Below are 19,928 nucleotides of genomic sequence, written 5' to 3'. Positions count from 1 at the left end.
GGTCTGCACTGACGATAAATTGGCTGAGGATCTGCTAGACTGGTCTGAAAGGTTAGACAGATGGATAGGCTAACTAGACAAGGACCATGGGTCTCAAAGTGATGGAACTGATAAAGAGGCTCCATGTACTCAGTATTGTTTCAGACTAATAGTGGGGCGGCAAGGGATGTCACAGTAGGCAATGTTGATGATTGTGCCTTGCGTATTACATCCCATTGTTTTATATGGCCCTTGTTCTACCATAAATAAAGTTAAAAAAAGATTCACATACCAAGACCCAATCATCAGACAGTGTACTCACACTGATGATCGAATGATGTCCCGCAGAATGTCACTACTTTGGAAATGCACATACAGATTGCGCCACCAACTGAAGTTAGTTTCTGACTTGGTTACTCAGCTAACAGCTGCCTGCTGGGATTTCCAAAGATTTGCTACGCTCTTGTAACATATTGCATATTGTTTGTGTGAATTAAGTTTTTGCAGTAAAACATGTATCTCTCTAATGTGAGTTTTCCGTCGCCTTTGTAAAGGATGAATTAATACACGAGTTGAAGCAGACACTGAGTGCCATCAAGCTAGAAGAGAAAGGAGTTTATGTACAGGCATCAACGCTAGGATCACTGGAGGCGTTACTTGAATTCCTTAAAACCTCTGAAGTGCCAGTAAGTGCTTGATGGTCATTATAATTTGCCCTTTAGCATATAAACCTTCTGGATCTTTGCACGTATCACATACCTGTTTTCTTTGTCTCATAGTATGCTGGAATCAATATAGGCCCAGTTCACAGAAAAGATGTAATGAAGGCATCAGTTATGTTGGAGCATGACCTTCAGTAAGTAGTAAATTAAAAATTGAAACAGCAAAAAGCATGTAAATTTTTTCCACAGATTACCTTGCTTAAATGCTGCTTTCTGCAGTGTTCTGATATACATGAGTACAATATAATCTCTCTCTCTCTCTCTCTCTCTCTCTCAGGTATGCGGTCATTTTGGCCTTTGATGTGAGGATTGAACGAGATGCTCAGGAAATGGCTGATAGTTTAGGAGTTCGCATTTTCAGTGCCGAAATTATTTACCACTTGTTTGATGCCTTTACGAAGTACCGACAAGACTACAAGAAGCAGAAACAAGAGGAGTTCAAGTAAGTAAGATTTTTTTTAAGATATAAAGAATGATTTTGTTGAAAATTGAAGATGTGCGTTAAAAATCTGCCTCAAATTACTTTTTTTAAGTTTCAAAAATAGGTTTATTGAAGAAAACTAAATAACAATGCTTCGTACAGTTAATCATCAAATATTACATAGATAAAAAAGAAAAAATAATATTACATATTCTATTTGAAAGCGGTGAGGAAAATACATGAAGAAATATAAAGATCTGCTTCTTGGAAGTTTTAATACAATAAGAAATGAGAAGAAAAACGTAATATACTTAAAATATGCAATCACATAAATGTTACCGAATTTATGAAATGAGCCCTGTTCAAATAGCTTATGTACCCAAAGTAAACCTAGGAACATTAATATGTAATCTGCTTATGCTGCTAGTTTGATCCGTTGAGTATTCAATATGAACCCTATTATGGAGTGATATTTATGGATTTTAGATAAAAAAAAGTTCTAATACGAAATTAAAAAGAAGAGGAGATAAAGGGCATCCTTGACGCACTCCTCTATTTAGAGTGAAATAAGGGGCTACAAGACCATTAGTAAAAATAGCTTTGGGTTCGGAGTAAGGTAAAATGATTAGGGAAACAATTTTTGGGCCAAATCCAAACCATTCAAGGGTATGAAAAAGAAACGGCCTGGAAACTCTATCAAAGGCCTTTTCCCCATCTAAGGCAATCGCTGCTAGAGGGTCTGAATAATGTGATGTTTTGGATAGAATATAAAAAAACAAGCGTGTATTATCAGTAATAATACGTCCTTTAACACAACCTGATTGTTCTTTACCGAGCAGCAGAGGGACACGAGATTCTAATTGAAGGGCTAATGTTGTAGAGAAAATGTTGTAATCCACATTAACTAGGGATATGGGCCTATAGTTTTTGCAATATCATAGATCCTTATCTTTCGGAATGAGGCATATTAAGTCTTCTAAGAAGGAACCCAAGGAGTTACTTGATGTGATGAAGGAGGAAATAAGGTGTAGAAGTGTGGAAGAAGTATTTGGGCAAAGTGTAAATAAAAGTTAGCCGTAAAACCATCAAGGCCTGGAGATTTATCTTTTTGAAGAGTCTTCAACGCATTTAGCATTTCCATCTGCGTAATATCAGTTTCTAAAAGGTCTAAATTTGTTGGGCGAATTGGTGCGTTTCTGAATTGTAGAAAGATACTGAGTAGTATCTGTATCTAAAGGCATATTCTCTGGTGTGTGTATAAAGATTTATAAAACTGTACAAATACTTGAAGAATTTCGGAATCTTTGAGTTTTGGTGTTTGGTTTTCATCAATAATGGATTCGATTTGGACACTATTTTGCTTGATCTTGAGGTAATTAGCGAATAATTTGCCTGATTTTGTTTTGGCCACGGTAAAGCGTTGCATTGGTTTTCAGTAAATATAAGAAGGCGTTTTCAGTAGCGGTCCTATTGAAAGCAATATTTGCATTTATAAGATCTGAAAGACAGTCCTTTGACTTAAAGGTGTAGAAGGAGTGTTCCACCCTTTTAATCTTAGTAAGAAGTTCGCTGTTCAGTGTTCGGGAAATGTACATATGTTGGATACATATCTGATAATAAAATCATGGGAAGTGGCTTTAAAAGTATCCCAAATTGTATGGAAGGGAACGTTATCCGTTTGATTAATTCAAAAGTATTCATGAAAAAGGAAACAAAAGCAGCATTGAAATTGGAGATATCCAATTGAATCCAAACAGGAGAATGGTCAGAAATAAGTATGGGTCCGACCTATGTCAGCTGAACGTAAAGATTGGTAAAAATTGTGTGAAATGAAAATATGGTCATATCTGGATTGCGTTTGGTGAGGTGGAGAGAAAAAAGTATATTCCCTCGAGGAGGGGTTACAGAGTCTCCAGGCGTCCAGTAGGTTCCTCTGTTTTATAGTTTGTAAAAAAGCTTTGTGTTTTGTTTGGAGAAAAAAAAGTCTTAGAGTTTCGGTCTATAAAGGGATCAACCACTTGATTAAAATCACCTGCAAAAATAAAATTCTCTGAGGGATACTTTACAAGTAGTTGGGGAGAGGATGTAGCCATACGGCTAGAGCAGTTGACCTCGAAGCTGGGGAACCAGGTTCGAGTCTCAGCAACGACGCTCAACATAATGTGATTCTTCGCAAATCACCTAATCTCCCTGTGCCTAACAAAAATGAATGTGTTCTTCTGTAACAAAACTGGTGCTCATGTATAGCGCTCTGATACCCGATGTCTCGGGTCTAGTTTGCGATATATAAAACTTAAAAAATTTAAATAAAAAAAAAAAAGTAGTTGAGAGATTCGGGACTAAAAAAAAGCATCCCCATTTGTAGGGGCATATATATTAAGCAAAGATACGGAAGTTGTCCCTATCATTAAATTAGTGAATAGCCACCTACCTTCACTGTCTAACTTTTGAGAGAAAAGCTTAGTATTTAATGCTTCATGACATAATGTTATAACACCATTCCTTTCAACATCACCCTGTGAGAAGAAAATTTCACCCAACTAATTCTTTATAAGTTTTAATGACTCAATCTCCGTAAGATGTAACTCTTGTAATAAGGCTATATTAACATCCAATTTAGATAAGTATGATAAAACTTGTCTCTTAATGGGGTAATTTAAGCCTCTGACATTCCAAGTGACAATTTTTAAAAACATAAATTGAGCATACACAGTGGGTAATTGATTGAATCAGTAATATTATGCATAATGTCAAATATAAATTTTGCAATAAGTATGAAGGTAAGATCTATGAAAAACAATAGATGAAAAGATGAAGAAAGAACAGAAGGAAAATTGATAAAAAGAAATATAGGTAATTAAATTAAGGAAAGAAGACAAGACAGCCATAGAAAAAAGAAAAATTACTGTTAGAAATACTAGAAGAAAAAAGGCTGTACCTACATAAAATTCAAAACGCAGAAGGGATGAGGGGGTATGAGGCCACATGGAACGATGATATGTCCAGACTCCATGAGGTGAGGCGGGCGAGACTTCAGGACTGACGACATGCAAGATGAATAAATCAAACAATATGAAGATGGAACCTGAAAAAAGAAACAAATTGGTTAAAGCCATCAAAGCATTTTGTTAAATTAGAACATTTTCTGTAACCTTAAACCGAACAATATGGAAAAGCAACCTGAAAGAGAAAACTTAGTTAAAGCGAGCAAAGCATTTAGCTAAACTGGTACACATTCTATATCCTTACGAGTAGTTCATCATACTCAGTGTAGAGAGTTTGAAGTCTTCAATAAGACAAAACAGATTATTTGGTACGTGTATTGGAAGTGTCCATAATGTCCGTACAATGCGAGTTGAGGAAGCTTTTTAGCCTGGCTGGATCCTCATAAGTAGTAGTATTATTATTGAAAGTTACAGGGACGTGCTGGTCTCATAGCGAGGAATTCTTTGCGTCTGTCCGTTTTAAACTTTGTGTAGTCTTGTGAGAGGAAGATATGATTACCTGATGATGTTTTGCGGATCTAACTGCTGATAACACCTTGAGAAGATCAGTATTCAAGAAAGTACAGTATAACTCCTCTCGGTTTTCTCATGTTGGAAGCCGCTGGATGTGGAGGGCCTAATCTATGAGCGTGCTGAATGTTTAGAATAGTACCCTCTGGTAGATTCAACACTTGGTAGAAACGTTTTGAAGAAAGTGATAGGATCAGAACCTTCAGAGCCTTCCGGTAAGCCATATATGCGAAGATTATTCCGCCTGTTCCTGTTTTCAAGATTTTCAATCTGCTTCTGCATAGATGTGATTTGGGATTGGAGAACTTCTACTTTGAACCTAGAGACTCCATGCCATGTTCAACCTTGGTAATTCTTTCTTCCATCTTTGCCCAACCATCTGTTAAGACTTGTAGTTTGGAATTTGTCTCTTCTACGAATGGACATAGAGCGCGAATCTCCTATAAAGAAGGTCCATCGAGACAGACTAGATTTGCTTTGGCTGAGAAGGAGGATCTTTTTTCAACCGTTTGATTGACACTTTAACTGTAGAATAAGCATTGATGTTAGATGAAGAAACACTTTTGGGTGGCAAATTCAAAGAATCCTCCATTGAGACAGGATTGGCGTGGTGGTTTGAACGGAGTATAAATGTGCAAATTGTGGGTCCTAAGTTACCTCAAGGTATCCCGTAAATGAACAGTCCCATTATAATTGGTTGTTGTACAACACCACAGCCTCAATTGAAAGTGTGCAAGTTAGAAAGCACAATGTAATACACTAACATACTCCAGCTCAATACTGTAAAATAGAAAGTTCAGATAAAATACATATATATGTTGTGTTAGTTGCAAGGAATTGTTACCTCAGCATCAGGATTGTTAACAGTTTCAGAAAATGAGGAGCCCTGGGTCAGGTATTTAACAACACAGAATCATTTAAAAACTCAGTTGATATGTTGCTCTTGTTTAGTCCGTAGGTTCCCTCAAGGTACACAGTACGCATCACCGCAGCCTCAAATGGAAATGTGCAAGTTAAGAAAGCACAATGTAATATACTAACGTACTCCAACTCAAATCTGTAAAATAGAAAGTTCAAATTAAATTTGTATATATTTTGTGTACGTTGCAAGGAATTGTTACCTCCGCATCAGGAACAGTTTCAGAAAATGAGGAGCCCTGGGTCAGGTATTTAACAGCACAGAATCATTGAAAATACTCAGTTGATATGTTGCTCTTGTTCAGGCTGCCTGTGAAAGCATTGCAGGCTATGGAGGTCGCTGAAGAAGAAACACGCAGGAAACTGGCTCCTCTTAAGCCGCGTCTGCTATCAAAATGGCAAACGTCATGCCGGTAGAGCCGCTCGTGAGAGAAATAAGAGCGTATGATGAGCAGTGCTCCACGCGTAACAAAACGTTCGAGGCATATGAGCTGTAGATCACACAGTGTGCATAGATCGCCATCTGGTGTTGGGCCCGGATGTTTGCACTTTGTTGTTGTCCTGGAAAGTCTTTGGAAGTCACGGGATAGGTGGCTCCTCTTTGGACAATAGTGCGCATGGGCATCGACTCCTTTGTCAGATTGTTTTTTTCCGCCATCGGGCTCGGATGTGATCATCGCACTCCAGTTCGGTGTCTTTACCAATCATCTTTTCAACGCGAAATCCTCACCCATACTTCAGTATTGTTTCGATCGCGTTCCCCTTCAACGCGCATCTCTCCAGACCTTCAAATCTTCGATTCCGGTCGTCGACGCAGGCCTTCGGGCCTACCTGCACCATTGGGCCTTCGGCTCATGGAAAGGACTCCCTTTAAAAAGTGTCCTAAATGTGGATCCAAGTTTCCACACGCAGATCTTCATGAGGTGTGTAACCTCTGCCTTTCACCAAGCACGAGGCCAAAGACTGTCCAGGTTGTGCCTCCTTCCGCTCCAAGAAGACGATCCGGGACTGTCGAGCTCGAAGAACAATGGCTCGATCTTCGACATCCATTCCCAACGACATCTTCCAGGAAGGCATCAATGTACCGGAGCAGGAGCAGATCCAACACAGCGTCATCAGCTCCTCCGAATCCGACGTCGAAGACATCACTCCGGGGCAGCGGGTCATAAGTACTGACGTCGACCCCTCCCCACTCCCCCTTCCCAAAAAGTCTTCAGTCACACCTTCACCTTCGGGCCTAGGTGCACACCGGGACAAGTCTTCTTTGCCGAGCCCAAAGGCGGGGCGTGAGAAGTTAATACAAAAGCCTTCAGCCCACTCAGGATCAAGCCAGCCTGCCGTCGGTACCGAAACTCCATCCCCGGCACCGAAAAAGAAACCAATGCCTTCCTCCGCGCCAACGCCTACCTCCGCATCAACACTTTCGGTGGCGAAATCCACTGGCACGGACGCCCCGGCTCCAAAAAAATCTTCGGAACCGAGCAAACACCCGGCTCCAAAAACCTTGGATTCTTAGCTTTCGGAGCACAGGCCTATGGATCCGAAAAGACCACCGGAAACGAAAAAAACAGTCTGTATCAAAACCACTATCGGAATCATAGAAAATTCCCGATTCCCGGCCTAAAGAGCACAAAACTACTCCAAAACCCCTGACACGCACACAATCGGTCCCCAAAAAGTCGGCACCGAAAGAACACACATCAGTGGAGGAGCTTTTTCGACCAGATCCGACCAAAAAACACTTCAAAAAGACCCTAAAACAGGTCAACTCATACTTTGCCCTTCAAAGAAACAGAAAATGGACAAACCTATACCAGCTCCACTTCCTGTGAAAAAGAGACATTGCTACTTCTCCCTTAAGGATTCCTTCTCATCCTCCCCCTCCACACCACTCTCCTATCCCATATTCACCTCCCTCACCATCTTCTCCACCTCCAGATGATGGTGACACCTCTAACGACATGGGGGATGATCACCCTTTAGGGGAACCCAGTCCTCCTGGTGCCCCAAAAGATCCATGGGAGGATAATGACACACCAGATGTCCCAGACACACCTCAGGACAACATCTACCCATCTAGGCCATCCCCTCCTGAGGACACTATAGGGTTCACGCAACTTATACACAGGGCAGCAGAATAGCACGGGGTAAACCTACATACAGACCCTATAGAAGAGGATTTCCTCATGGACACTTTCGAACCATCCCAAAGGTCCAGTGCCATTCTCCCCATGTTAAAAGGGGTAATCAAACACGCTCCTGAAGTGTTTAAGGATCCTGTAAGGGCCAGAGTCATTAACCACAAGGTAGAAAAAAAGTTCAAAGCTGCCCCATCTGACCCCGTTTATATTAAAGGGCAAAATACCCTTAGATTCTTTAGTGGTCTCCAACGCCAGGAAAAAGGCCAATTCACAAACCACAGGAGATGCCCCACCTCCTGATAAAGAATAAAAACTGCTGGACGTGTCTGGTAAAAGAACAGCGTCCCAAGCAGCTAATGTGCAGGATTGCCAACACACAGGCTTTGTTTGCAAAATACGATAGAGCACACTACGACGAGCTAGAGACCCTACTACAACACCTTCCAGATCAATACAAGACACGAGCTAATGATCTCACCAAGGAAGGCAAGGTCATAACAAATACCTCCATTCGTTGTGCTCTCGATGCTGCAGACACAGCATCCCGGGCTATTAATACCAGCGTCCTTTTACGCAGACATGCATGGCTACGCATTTCCGGGCTTCAAACCGGAGGTCCAAACCACTATATTAAACCAACCATTTGATCAAGAACACCGGTTTGGACCCAATGTAGATTCATCTGTAGAAAAGATGAAAAAGGACACCGACACTGCCAAATCAATGGGAGCCTTACACTCTTAACAGAGGCGCCTCTAGAGGTTTTTCCTCCGAAAACCCCTCCACTTCGTACAAGAGTCCATTACAGACCTCATTTAACAGAGGCTATTACAGAGGAGGCTACAGGGGCAATAACAATAAGGGTAGAGGCAAAACTACCAACACTCGTACTGCCTCCACCCCTAAACAATGACTTCCCTCCACTCCCCCCGGACAACTCCACTCCGGTTGGGGGAAGATTGCTACAGTTCCTACCTGTCTGGAACAACATTACCACAGACAGGTGGGTGAGACAAATCATCCAATCCGGTTATTGCCTGGAGCTCACTTCAACTCCCCCACACATTCTACCCAGACAGCGTCCATTGTCGGCAGAACACTTAACGCTTCTAAAACAGGAGGTACTTTCCCTCCTACAAAAACATCCCATAGTACCAGTTGCCCTTCATCACCAAAACACAGAGGTTTACTGCTTGTATTTCCTCATTCCAAAGAAGGACGGAACCCTAAGACCCATCTTGGACCTCAGACCAATAAACCTCTACATACAATCAGACCATTTCCATATGGTCACTCTTCAGCAGGTCCTCCCGTTACTCAAACAGGGCAACTTCCTTGCCACATTAGATCTCAAGGACGCCTACTTCCACATTCCCATTCACCCTGCCTCAGGAAATACCTTTGGTTTGTGGTAGACTGACACCATTACCAGTTCAAGGTCCTCCCGTTCGGAGTCACCACAGCACCCAGGGTCTTCACAAAATGTCTGGCAGTGGTGGCAGCCCACTTAAGAAGACAACAGATTCACGTCTTCCCATATTTGGACGACTGGCTCATAAAAGCCAAGTCACATATCCAGTGTGTAAATCACACACACACGACACAATACAACTACTTCACGACTTGGGGTTTACCATAAACCTCGCGAAGTCTCACCTCCAACCATCCCACATCCAACAATATCTGGGTGGCACAATAGACACCTCAAAAAGCCTTGCATATCGCAGTCCAGCCAGGATAGCAAGCATGCAGGCTCTTATAGCAAGATTCCAACCGCAACACTCACTTCCAGCTCGAGTGTTCATGCAACTAATAGGGATGATGGCCTCTTGCATATTCATAGTACCTCATGCAAGACTCCAGATGCGCTCTTTACAGGAATACGTAGCACGTCAGTAGAACCAAACTTAAGGTCAGCTGACAGATCTGGTGTTGGTGGACGGCCGCACACATCGCTCTCTGCAGTGGTGGAACACCCAAAACCTTTCCTAAGGGCGACCGTTCATAGAGCCGGTTCCACAGACTGTGCTAACAGCAGACTCATCGCTCACTGGCTGGGGAGCTCATCTACTTCATCACACCATACAGGACACATGGACACCTCAGCAAAGGCTACTCCACATCAACCACTTGGAGTTGCTAGCAATCTTTCTGGCACTAAAATCATTCCAGAAACACATAATAGGCGAAGCTGTCTTAGTCCGCACAGACAATATGACAGCAATGTACTGTTTACAAAAACAAGGGGGGACGCAGTCTCTCCAGCTCTCTCAATTAGCACAGAGCATATAGAGATGGGCCATTCCTCAGAACATTTTCCTGTTAGCTCAACATCTCCCAGGAATTCATAATCACATGGCAGATCTGTTAAGTCAACAGACGCAACAGATTCACGAGTGGGAACTTCATCTACAGGTTCTCCAACTGTTCTTCCAAATGTGGGGGCAGCCAGAGATGGATCTCTTCGCTACACATTACAACACAAAATGCCCAAGCTTCGCCGCCAGATATCCACACCCATTGTCCAAAGGCAATGTGATATGGATGAATTGGTCTGGCAGATTTGCGTACGCTTTTCCGCCTCTCCCACTCATTCCATTAGTAGTGCGCAAGCTGCAACAACAGTCGCTCACACTGATCCTAGTTGCTCCAACGTGGGCCAGACAACCCTGGTACACAACATTGCTGGTGCTATCAGTAGTCCCGCACAAAAACTACGCTTCTCCCTACAGCTCTTAACACAGAACCATGGAGAGAGCAGACACCCAGATCCAGCACAGCTCAACCTAGCGATCTGGCTCCTGAAGTCATAGAGTTTGGTTATCTCAATCTTCTCCCTGATTGCATGAACGTTATTAAGGAGGCTAGGCGTCCCACCACTAGAGCCTGCTATGCAGCCAAGTGGAAAAGATTTGTCATATACTGTAACAATAACAACATCAACCCTCTAGATGCCTCCACTCAGCACATCATATGTTATCTACTGCATCTTCAGAGATGTAATCTAGCATACACATAAATTAGGTTACATCTCGTTGCCATTGCAGCTTACCTACAAAATAGACCGCACCTGTCACTGTTAAGGGTGCCTGCCATTAAGGCATTCATGGAAGGCCTCAAAAGAATAATTCCTCCCAGGGTACCTCCTTCCCCAGTGTGGAATCTAAATGTCGTCCTCACAAGATTAATGGGTCCTCCATTCGAACCTCTGCATAAATGTGAGCTACAATTCCTCACATGCAAAGTCGCTTTCCTTGTGGCCATTACATCTCTTAGAAGAGTCAGTGAGCTACAGGCACTAACCATTCAAGAACCATTTTTACAACTCCATCATAACAAAGTGGTTCTCCGAACAAATCCCAAATTCCTTCCTAAAGTTATTTCTCCCTTCCATCTGAACCAATCTGTTGAGTTGCCAGTGTTATTTTTGCAACCACAAACAGTAGCAGAAAGAGCTCTTCATACACTGGTTGTAAAGAGAGCACTCCTTTACTATATAGACAGAACAAAACCCTTTCGTAGAACAAAACAACTTTTTGTATCCTTCTCACCACCACATAAAGGCAATCCCATATCAAAATCTGGCATTGCAAGGTGGATTGTCAAATGTATACAAATTTGCTATCACAAAGCAAAACGTACACTATCTATTCCCCCTAAAGCCCACTCTACCCGAAAGATAGGGACTTCAATGGTAATTTTAGGGAACATTCCCCTAGATGACATCTGCAAAGCAGCTACATGGTCTACACCGCACACATTCACAAAACACTATTGTGTAGATGTGCAGGCAAAACAACAAGCTAGTGTGGGCCAAGCTGTACTGAAAACACGATTTCAAACTACTGCAACAGATACTGGTGGTCGCCTCTAAGGAGGAGTACTGCTATGCAATCTATGCACAGTGTGTGATCTACAGCTCATATGCCTCGAACGGAAAATGCTACTTACCAGTGTGCATCTGTTCTTGGCATGTAGAGCTGTAGATCCACATACACCCACCCACCTCCCCGGCTACCTTTATCTGTTCCAGTATTATCTTATTTAGATACAACATACATGGACATCTATTTCTTACAAAACTCCATCATTTCCCTTGTTGGCGAAAAAACAATCTGACCATGGAGTCAATGCCCATGCGCACTATTGTCCAAATGAGGAGCCACCTATCCCGTGACTTCCAAAGACTTTCCAGGACAACAACAAAGTGCAAACATCCGGGCCCAACACCAGATGGCGATCTATGCACAGTGTGTGGATCTACAGCTCTACATGCCAAGAACAGATGCATACTGGTAAATAGCATTTTCCTTACTCCTCCACCTTCCTTTAGGGTTCCGACAACAGCGAGTCCATGATCAGCGGTTTGCTGACATGAAACGCGCCGCAAAGTCCCTCAGTCTCTGTGCAGCCTGTGAGATTGTCACGGAAACGCCACCATCTTCCTTGGGCGCTAGCCACCCCCGCCTCAAATTACTTAGTCATTACTGAAATACATTAAATTAAAACCTCTGCTAGTTTTTCTTTTAATTACCAGTTCAGTGACTTAATTTTCATCATCTTTTCATAGTTGGATGTAATTTTCAAATGACATTTATCGTCAGTAAGACTCAATGTCAAAATGTTCTCGATCGTTTTCAGCAGCTTGACTACTTTTGGTGTTAGAGGGGGGTCATAGCCACTGAGAAAATCCAATGCAAGAGTAATGCTTGTGTAGACCAGAAAACTGTGCATTTATCCACTGTCAGACCATGTGCAAGTAAAGCTTGCTGGGGTGTTTTTTATTTATTGGGATAGTAGGCTGATTTTCCAGAAGGCTGTATTGCACATCTATCGTTGAAAATCCACTGCTATCCAGATGGTTTTGAAGTCTGATCACAGGTCCCCCTGAAGATCCAGCATGTGCTCTTAGGCAAGTGTATTCCTCTTTGTTGAGCACATGGCAAGTTCCCATTTATGGACCACTTGGTGTGAACTTGTCACAGACACTCTCAATGTAACCTCGTTAAGGAATCTTGTCATCTCAGAATGGCAAGGTACGGTATGTTATGTGCAGGGAATTAATATATATGCCGATGATACACAACTCTTCTTGAAAGTCTTTTCTGCTTCAGACATCCTGTACCCTCAAACACTCCTTGCACATCATCCAGACCTGTATGTCCAATGCTTCAGAGAAGCACAACCCAACCAACACATAATTCTGTTATTTGCGGAGAATAATAAACAAAATGCAATACAAACCTGGCCTAATGACATGACACTTTCAAACTGCAATTTTCACTGAATGCCTCCTCTAGAGTGTGAACAAATACGATTGGAATACCATTGGCTCCCTTTGCCGGCCAGCACCATCTTCGAAGCCAGCAGCAACATTTACAAAGCTGTCATGACTAGCACCCTTGCTTATCTTGAGGCAAGCTCACTATCTCTGGCGTATCTGGAAACACCTGCAGCCAGGACACCATCAGACTACAGACCAAGAAGTAAAAAAGGAAACAACATAGCAGCCCTTTTCCATCTGTGCACCCAGGATATTCAGCAATATCTATGTATCCATCAGGACATCCTTAATGGTGCTCCAATTTAGGAAAAAGTTAAAGACTCACCTCTTTAATGAAGAGTACATCACAGTGCATTAACCATCCACAACCCTGCTTCCTCTCCTCTAATTCTTTGACTTACTCACTGCTTAATTTGAGCCGGTGGTTTCCAGTGCTCAGTATCTGCACTTAATTGTCAATACAAGTGCTTCTGACAGTCTGCCACAAGGTTGCTCTGTCTGGCTAATTTAGATATGACCACAACAACAGTTGATTCAATATACATTGGAAATTACTATTACCTACCACCCAAGCCATTCTTGCAGGTCTTTGGAGCCTGAAATAGTCTGAATTGACACACTTGTAGGAGAGTGTGATGGGTAGTAGTTGTGTTGTTACTATCTCTAGCAGCATAGCAGGGGCAATGTATTGTGTAAGCTGCAGTGGCCTCCTTTACAAATTAAGCACTAGACGTAATTCTGGTCTTTGACCATGTGCAGCACTGTGCCACTTTTGGATAGGTTTGCACAATAGAAATGCCATATATGTGTATACTGGTGCAAGTTATTACACTAACATTGTTGACAATTTATATAGAGCATATAGTCACACCACATTTTTAACTGTTTTTTTAAACTTAAACAGGTGATCTATCCTTACACGTAAGAAACAAACATTTTCTTGGTTCATTAAAAAGTAACAACTTTGAGGGACTACCAAAGAAGACTGGGAGTGTTTTAATGGTGTCTGCTTAAGCAATCTGGGAATCAAGCTTCTTCTACTTTGCCCTTTTCCAAAGCAGATAAGAAACACTGGCAAAACAGATAGGCCTGGCTTAAAAATGTGAGCGTAAGACCCCCTGACCGCACTATTGGGATACACTAAACCCATTGCTGCCAAAGTGCGGAAATACACTTCTCTTAGGCTCCTTCTTGCTAAGAGACGGATCGCCTGTAGGTGGGGAAGAGGGAGGACGCCAAAATTTAAGGACTGGCTCCAAGACCTTATCTACTGTCAAGAGCAACAACATACTTACGCGGATCTCCAACCCCCTTCATCCCGCCCAAAGGACATTTGGGCCTCCTTACAAACGTATCTATTGGAGCACACTACTGACACAGAATCTACGACACCCCAGTAGAAATATGACATGATACAAAGGGAACGCACACCCTCGTCCACACACACTATTTACTGGAGAACACGGGACACCACCCTCTACCCCCTGGTGCAGAGTGCGTCATCACCTCAGATATACATACCTCGAAATACAGTGTATTAGTGGAAATGTCAATCTCTTTCTCCTTCACAGTTAATGTTCGTCGTTATATGAATACAGATATCCAACTGCCCTTAAAGCTCATTGCTCCAACTAACGCGGCCTGCCCGATGTGGTTGTAGGCGGTTTGCTGTGTATTCCCCCGCCTCTTACTTATATTCTCTTCACACTTGACGCATTGCAATGCCGGCCCTACAGGGGATGTAGGCAGTACGCTGTGATTCACACTTTTTTACCCTTAATAAAGGTTCTTCAAACATCAAATAAATAAAAATGTGATCATATGTAGACTACATGTGTACATGCTTTGACTTATTAAAGTCAGATCTGTTGGGTTTGCCAGTGCTTGATTACTTTATTTTAGCACTAGATCCATATATTTTCTTGAAAGATCTAGTAACAGAAAAAATGGCTAATTAACACGTGTTTTTTTCACTTAGCTCCATAAATATTGAAGTCCTCTACGAACTTATGTTATAAATGTATAGTTATTGTCTCTGAATTACAATGAAGCTAATAGAAATGACATGAAAATTTGCTAATCACTTATACGCCAATGTCATCTAAGTGCATTTTGAAAACTGGTGTCATTTTCTTTAGGACTTTTTGTTCTATCTACAAGCAAAGAAAGATTTGGCATACACCTTTCCAAAAGGACAAAGTGACCACCCACCCTCTAGACTGTTCAGAAAAGGATGAACACTTTAGCCAATGTGTGCTGAACTATCCACAGGATTGACAATGGTTCTCTTGGAAAGATTAGTCTAGATTGGTCACTGTGCCTAAGGAAAATGATCTTCCTGGAGAACGTTTGATCCCCTTAAAAATATAGTAGTCACATATCTTTATTCGATTTTGCATGTAAAATTATAAAAGAACACTGTACAGTTCATCATATGAAAATAAAATACATGAAAAACTAGTAAATAAAACTTGCTGCTACCATTCAATTCAGGAAAAATCACAATCCATACAATGAAAACCTCTGCGATAAAGTGCATATAGAAAGAAAGAATATCTCCACTAATACGAAGGCAACACAACCTAGAAATATATAGATATTTGACTACTAAACTAGAATTATAGTGTGCGAATGTAGCTGTGAGTTTTAAGACCGATTGTGCATTTAATACTTTTCTTCCTCTCTTTAGGCACATAGCAGTATTTCCATGCAAGATTCGAATACTCCCTCAGTTTATTTTTAACTCTCGAGATCCTATAGTGATGGGAGTGATTATCGAAGCAGGCCAGGTGAAGCAAGGAACCCCTCTTTGTGTACCTAGTAAAAGTGTAAGTACCATGTTCACTTAATTTCCCCTTCCTTGTTTGAACGTAATAAGGAATGTATTTGTCAAACTGTTTAAAAGCTTTTTTGTAGATAGCTTTAAAATGGGGCTAACTTTCAGCTTGCATGTAGTAGGTAGTGATAACCTTTATTTGATCAATGAAATAAGTACAGAATGGTGTAACAATAGTAGCAGCAATGATAGAACACATTGAACATCACTTCTTCAGGTATTCCTATCTGTAGCGTAGGATTTCCATCAATTTACTTATTTTCTCATGCAGCTAAAATGGATCGCTACCTACTACAGGGTGTTCTACCCCATACTTATGCAATCACAATCCGACTACTCTACTTGCAAATAAAGAGTTTCTATGTTTTGATCTATTCAGCGACCACTGTTTTTTTTATGCAATATTACCTCTCTGAATGATTGAAATTTGTTTCTTCTGCTTTTGGTCTCTTGTGATCTTCATTCAGTGTGGAATGATGGAGCGCCAAGGGGGACAATACATTGCTTGCAAACATAAAATTGATGCAGAATGCTGCGATACACCTATATTATGTAGTTGCTAAATTGCAGACTGTTGAACCATGAAACATTGATTCTAGTATATAGTACTTCCCTTTGTAAATCCTATGCGTATTCCTCCCATCCATTTAATGTTTTCCTGCCTGTTAAGAAGTATTGAGCCTTTTACTGCATTTTGTGTTCAGCACTAATTTACCTAGAGCTAGCAGTTCAGTCCTTTTTTCTACCTTCTGAAAATTGTTTATTCTGTTAAATTTTTTATTTGCTTTTTCCCTGTGAAATACTACCATAGAGATACCTCATGTAATGAAAATGTTTGACCCGCTATCTTTACTATAGCATTTGTATGCCAGTTCCAGACTGTTCTATGGTGTGGTTAGAACTGCAATAGACACTGGCCAGGGAAAATTAAGTTTACCCTTTAGTGATAGACATTTCCTTGGCATGGGCTGTTAGTTAATTTTCATGTGCTGCTGCTTCTTTGCACGCCATCCCCAAAAGGAAAGAAGGTATATGCATTTATCTGGCAAGAAGTTTATAGTACCTTTCCTACTTCTTTAAGAGCTGCGAGTACCATGACTTTGATAACATTGTACAACAGATCACTGTAAGACTCTGGAACAATTACCATTCTATGCAGTCATAGGCTTCCTCTCCCCTGTCACTCTAGTGGGAGGAAGTATTTCAAGTCATCCTTCAGGATGGCAAAAGATAAGCAAGGCAAACACATTGAGATGATGGACGGAGCGCTGAAACTTTTCAGACACTCACTCCCAGTCACTATTAGAACTGGGTTGAATCCATCATAGTTCTTTAGCTCACTTTTCCACCCCAGTTCAGACCCAGCTACATGTAAATCAGTCTTTACCCTGTTCCTCATGGGAACAGTCTAGCCCAAACTGCCAAGCCAGGTCTTCCTTGGACCGGAAACAAGCATCCTGGGACCGATAACGAGAACAATAAAATGCTCCGCCGTATACACAAGAGAGATGCAATAATTTCAAAGAGCAAACTATCAAACATCTCACCCCCAAGAACAGAAAAACACATTGGCTGAACCAGATGATTCAGGCCTTGTTCATCTCAGCCAATCTTAATTACTCAGGCTGCATCCCATGCCTGGTCAGCTCCCTCTGACCAAATCTCAATCATCCCCTGACCAGTTTAGCCTCTTTGGGCCTTGTCAGTAGCAAAGCTGATCTAGGGTTGCTCGTGTTCCCTTGTGATCGCTGAGTGCATTTACCTGTGGCTGAGGTAATTAAAGCTTTCCATCCCTCACCTTGTTGGTTTTTTTGTTGATGTCCCAAATGAAACGAGTATACCAAGATGTTGGCCTTCTGCTCACTGTGACATGTAACTCAAGCTGCACCCTACTGAAGAGGCCCGAATAGGCTCACACCAGTAGGGTCGCTTGTGTTCCCTTCTGTAGTCTGCCTCGCCTAGCAGTTTGGAATGAACTGTTCTCATCAGGAGCATGGTCAGTGCTGATTTGCATAAGGCAAGCCTCTGTCTAGAGTGGCATGGTGGATGAAAAATGATGGACTAGAATGCTGCCTCAAGCAATTGTCAGTGCTGAGATGAAGTGAAGCAACCCATCCATCACCTTGTTGTCTGTTATTGAAGATGAGATTACAGCAGCCGTTCAAGTAGATGTCCAAACAGTTTGGAAAGGGCTGCATTTTGTTCCTATATGGTAGAATTCCTCCTTAAACAAGGATTGACTTTAATACCCTGAAGATTCTTTTATTGCTTAGTGAAAAATAAGAACAGAAAAGGCAGTTCCTTCATGAGATAATTTTCATTTCAGAAATAAAATGTCTTCCAGATAAACATTAATGGAAGGAAACCATGAAATAAACTTAGCCGAATAATGTAACTAAGATGGTTCTGTCTCATTTTGACAGGTTTGAGGATTGACCCTTTTGTCTGTATTCAATTCATTTTTTTTTTTTAAAGAATTTGGATTTCCAATGAGGTCCACTTAAAAATACATACAATTATTATATAATTACACATTAAAATACGAACTCAGTTCATTGCCATCGTAAATAGAATAAAATATCAAACAAATTAAATTCCAACTTAATTGTATCAAAGTTCGCTGAAACACAGAATTTATAACTATATAACAACAGCAGTACTAAATTTACTAAAGCCCATCATCAAGAAACATGCCTTTTTGTCTGTAAGCATTGGCAGTATTCAAAATCTGAGAGTGGCAGTGCAGCATAGACCAACTGATCAGTAGATTACCAGTTGGCTATTGTTTAGATGCAAGTGACCCTGAAGGCAAGGGTGTGTGCAGTCTTCTGACCCCATTCATACCATTTTTTAAGGAAATGAATGCCTTTAGGACCCCTTTGCTCAATGGCTAGGATGCCTTTGTTAAGAGACGGTGACAGTGAGGCATCGGTCATATTGTCAGTAGTTCTTCAGGGGCAACTCTGACTTTCCTTCTTGGCAGTAGGACGGTCCCAGATAGTGCCCAGCTGGTGCCTCTCTCAAGGGTGTGTTTTGCCTCCATGCCATAACTGATGAGTAGATGCTTAAGTGCATAATCAGACATTTTCTTATGTACAGTGCATCATTAGACGTGCCCCCAAGCAAATGAGGAAATATTGCTGAGCAGCTGCTAAATTTGCACCCCCCGTAAAAGGTATTACAGGTGCCCAAGAAGTGATACAAATGAGTGCTATTTCCATTGCATTCCAGGGCACTTTCCGTAGTATGGCTTCTTATGCATAAAAGTTTCTACTAAAACGCAGTAGACTATTACTGGGAGAAAGATGCCCTTTCCAAAAGTCAGTCATGGAATACATTTGATTCCACATCCAGCACCCCATTCTGGGCGGGCTGTGCAACATTTCTTTCTGATGGATACTTCTGCCTATGGATTCCTCACCTTTTGAATACCCCCTGCACCAGCATTCCGCAGAAATTCTTTCCTAGCTCTCCCACTTCGACGAGGACGTCATAATAGCACGGCTCTGCTTGCGACACCACATGACGTCATCAGAGCCATAAGAGGACCTTGTCGGCGTGCTGATGTCAGTTCCCTTTTTCCACGCCGTCGACGTGTAGCGGTTTTTCTAGGGACTCTCCATTTTCTAAAGTGTTAACTTTGTTTCTTTGAGGATTTCTAATGGCTACTTCTAGGAAGTCCGGATTTAAGCCCTGCAGAGAGTGTGGCGTTCACATGTCGATCACTGATCCCCATGATGATTGCCTTTGGTGCTCGTCTTCGGATCACGACGTCGATGAGTTCCAAAGCTGCAGGAAGATGAATCCGAAGGCCATTAAGGAACTTGAGGCTAAACTATTTATAGCCAGGGCCAAAAAGGAGAAAACGTGCGAAGCCGTCGTCTTCTCACACTTCGAAGTCAAGAAGACACAAGAAGTCGAAGAAGAGACATGGCTTTCGATGCAGTTCTTCTCCAACTTAAGCGGCTTCGAAGGCAGGACTTTGTTTCTCCTTCTCCAACTCCATCTCCATGGCGACGCCAGTTCAATCTCCGGCTCCGAGGTCGGCGGCGTCGAAGGGCCCATCATCGCCTGAATGTTCTCCGGGTCCTGGTATGTCTCCGATGCCCAGG

General features: G+C 41.9%; 1 protein-coding gene across 2 annotated transcripts in view; it reads left to right on the top strand.

Moving 5' to 3' along the window:
• Nucleotides 1-19,928, top strand: part of EIF5B (eukaryotic translation initiation factor 5B) — a 461,059-nt gene that overhangs the window by 386,310 nt on the left and 54,821 nt on the right. For both annotated transcript variants that reach the window (XM_085622776.1, XM_085622777.1), the window contains exons 19-22: nt 534-665; nt 759-835; nt 979-1,143; nt 15,670-15,808. In XM_085622776.1, coding sequence (XP_085478902.1) covers nt 534-665; nt 759-835; nt 979-1,143; nt 15,670-15,808 — 513 coding nt within the window. The remainder of the gene's footprint in view (nt 1-533; nt 666-758; nt 836-978; nt 1,144-15,669; nt 15,809-19,928) is intronic.

This window comes from Triturus cristatus, chromosome 8, assembly GCF_964204655.1.
Source record: "Triturus cristatus chromosome 8, aTriCri1.1, whole genome shotgun sequence".
NCBI lineage: Eukaryota > Metazoa > Chordata > Amphibia > Caudata > Salamandridae > Triturus > Triturus cristatus.
This window is presented reverse-complemented; position numbering and strand designations above follow the sequence as displayed.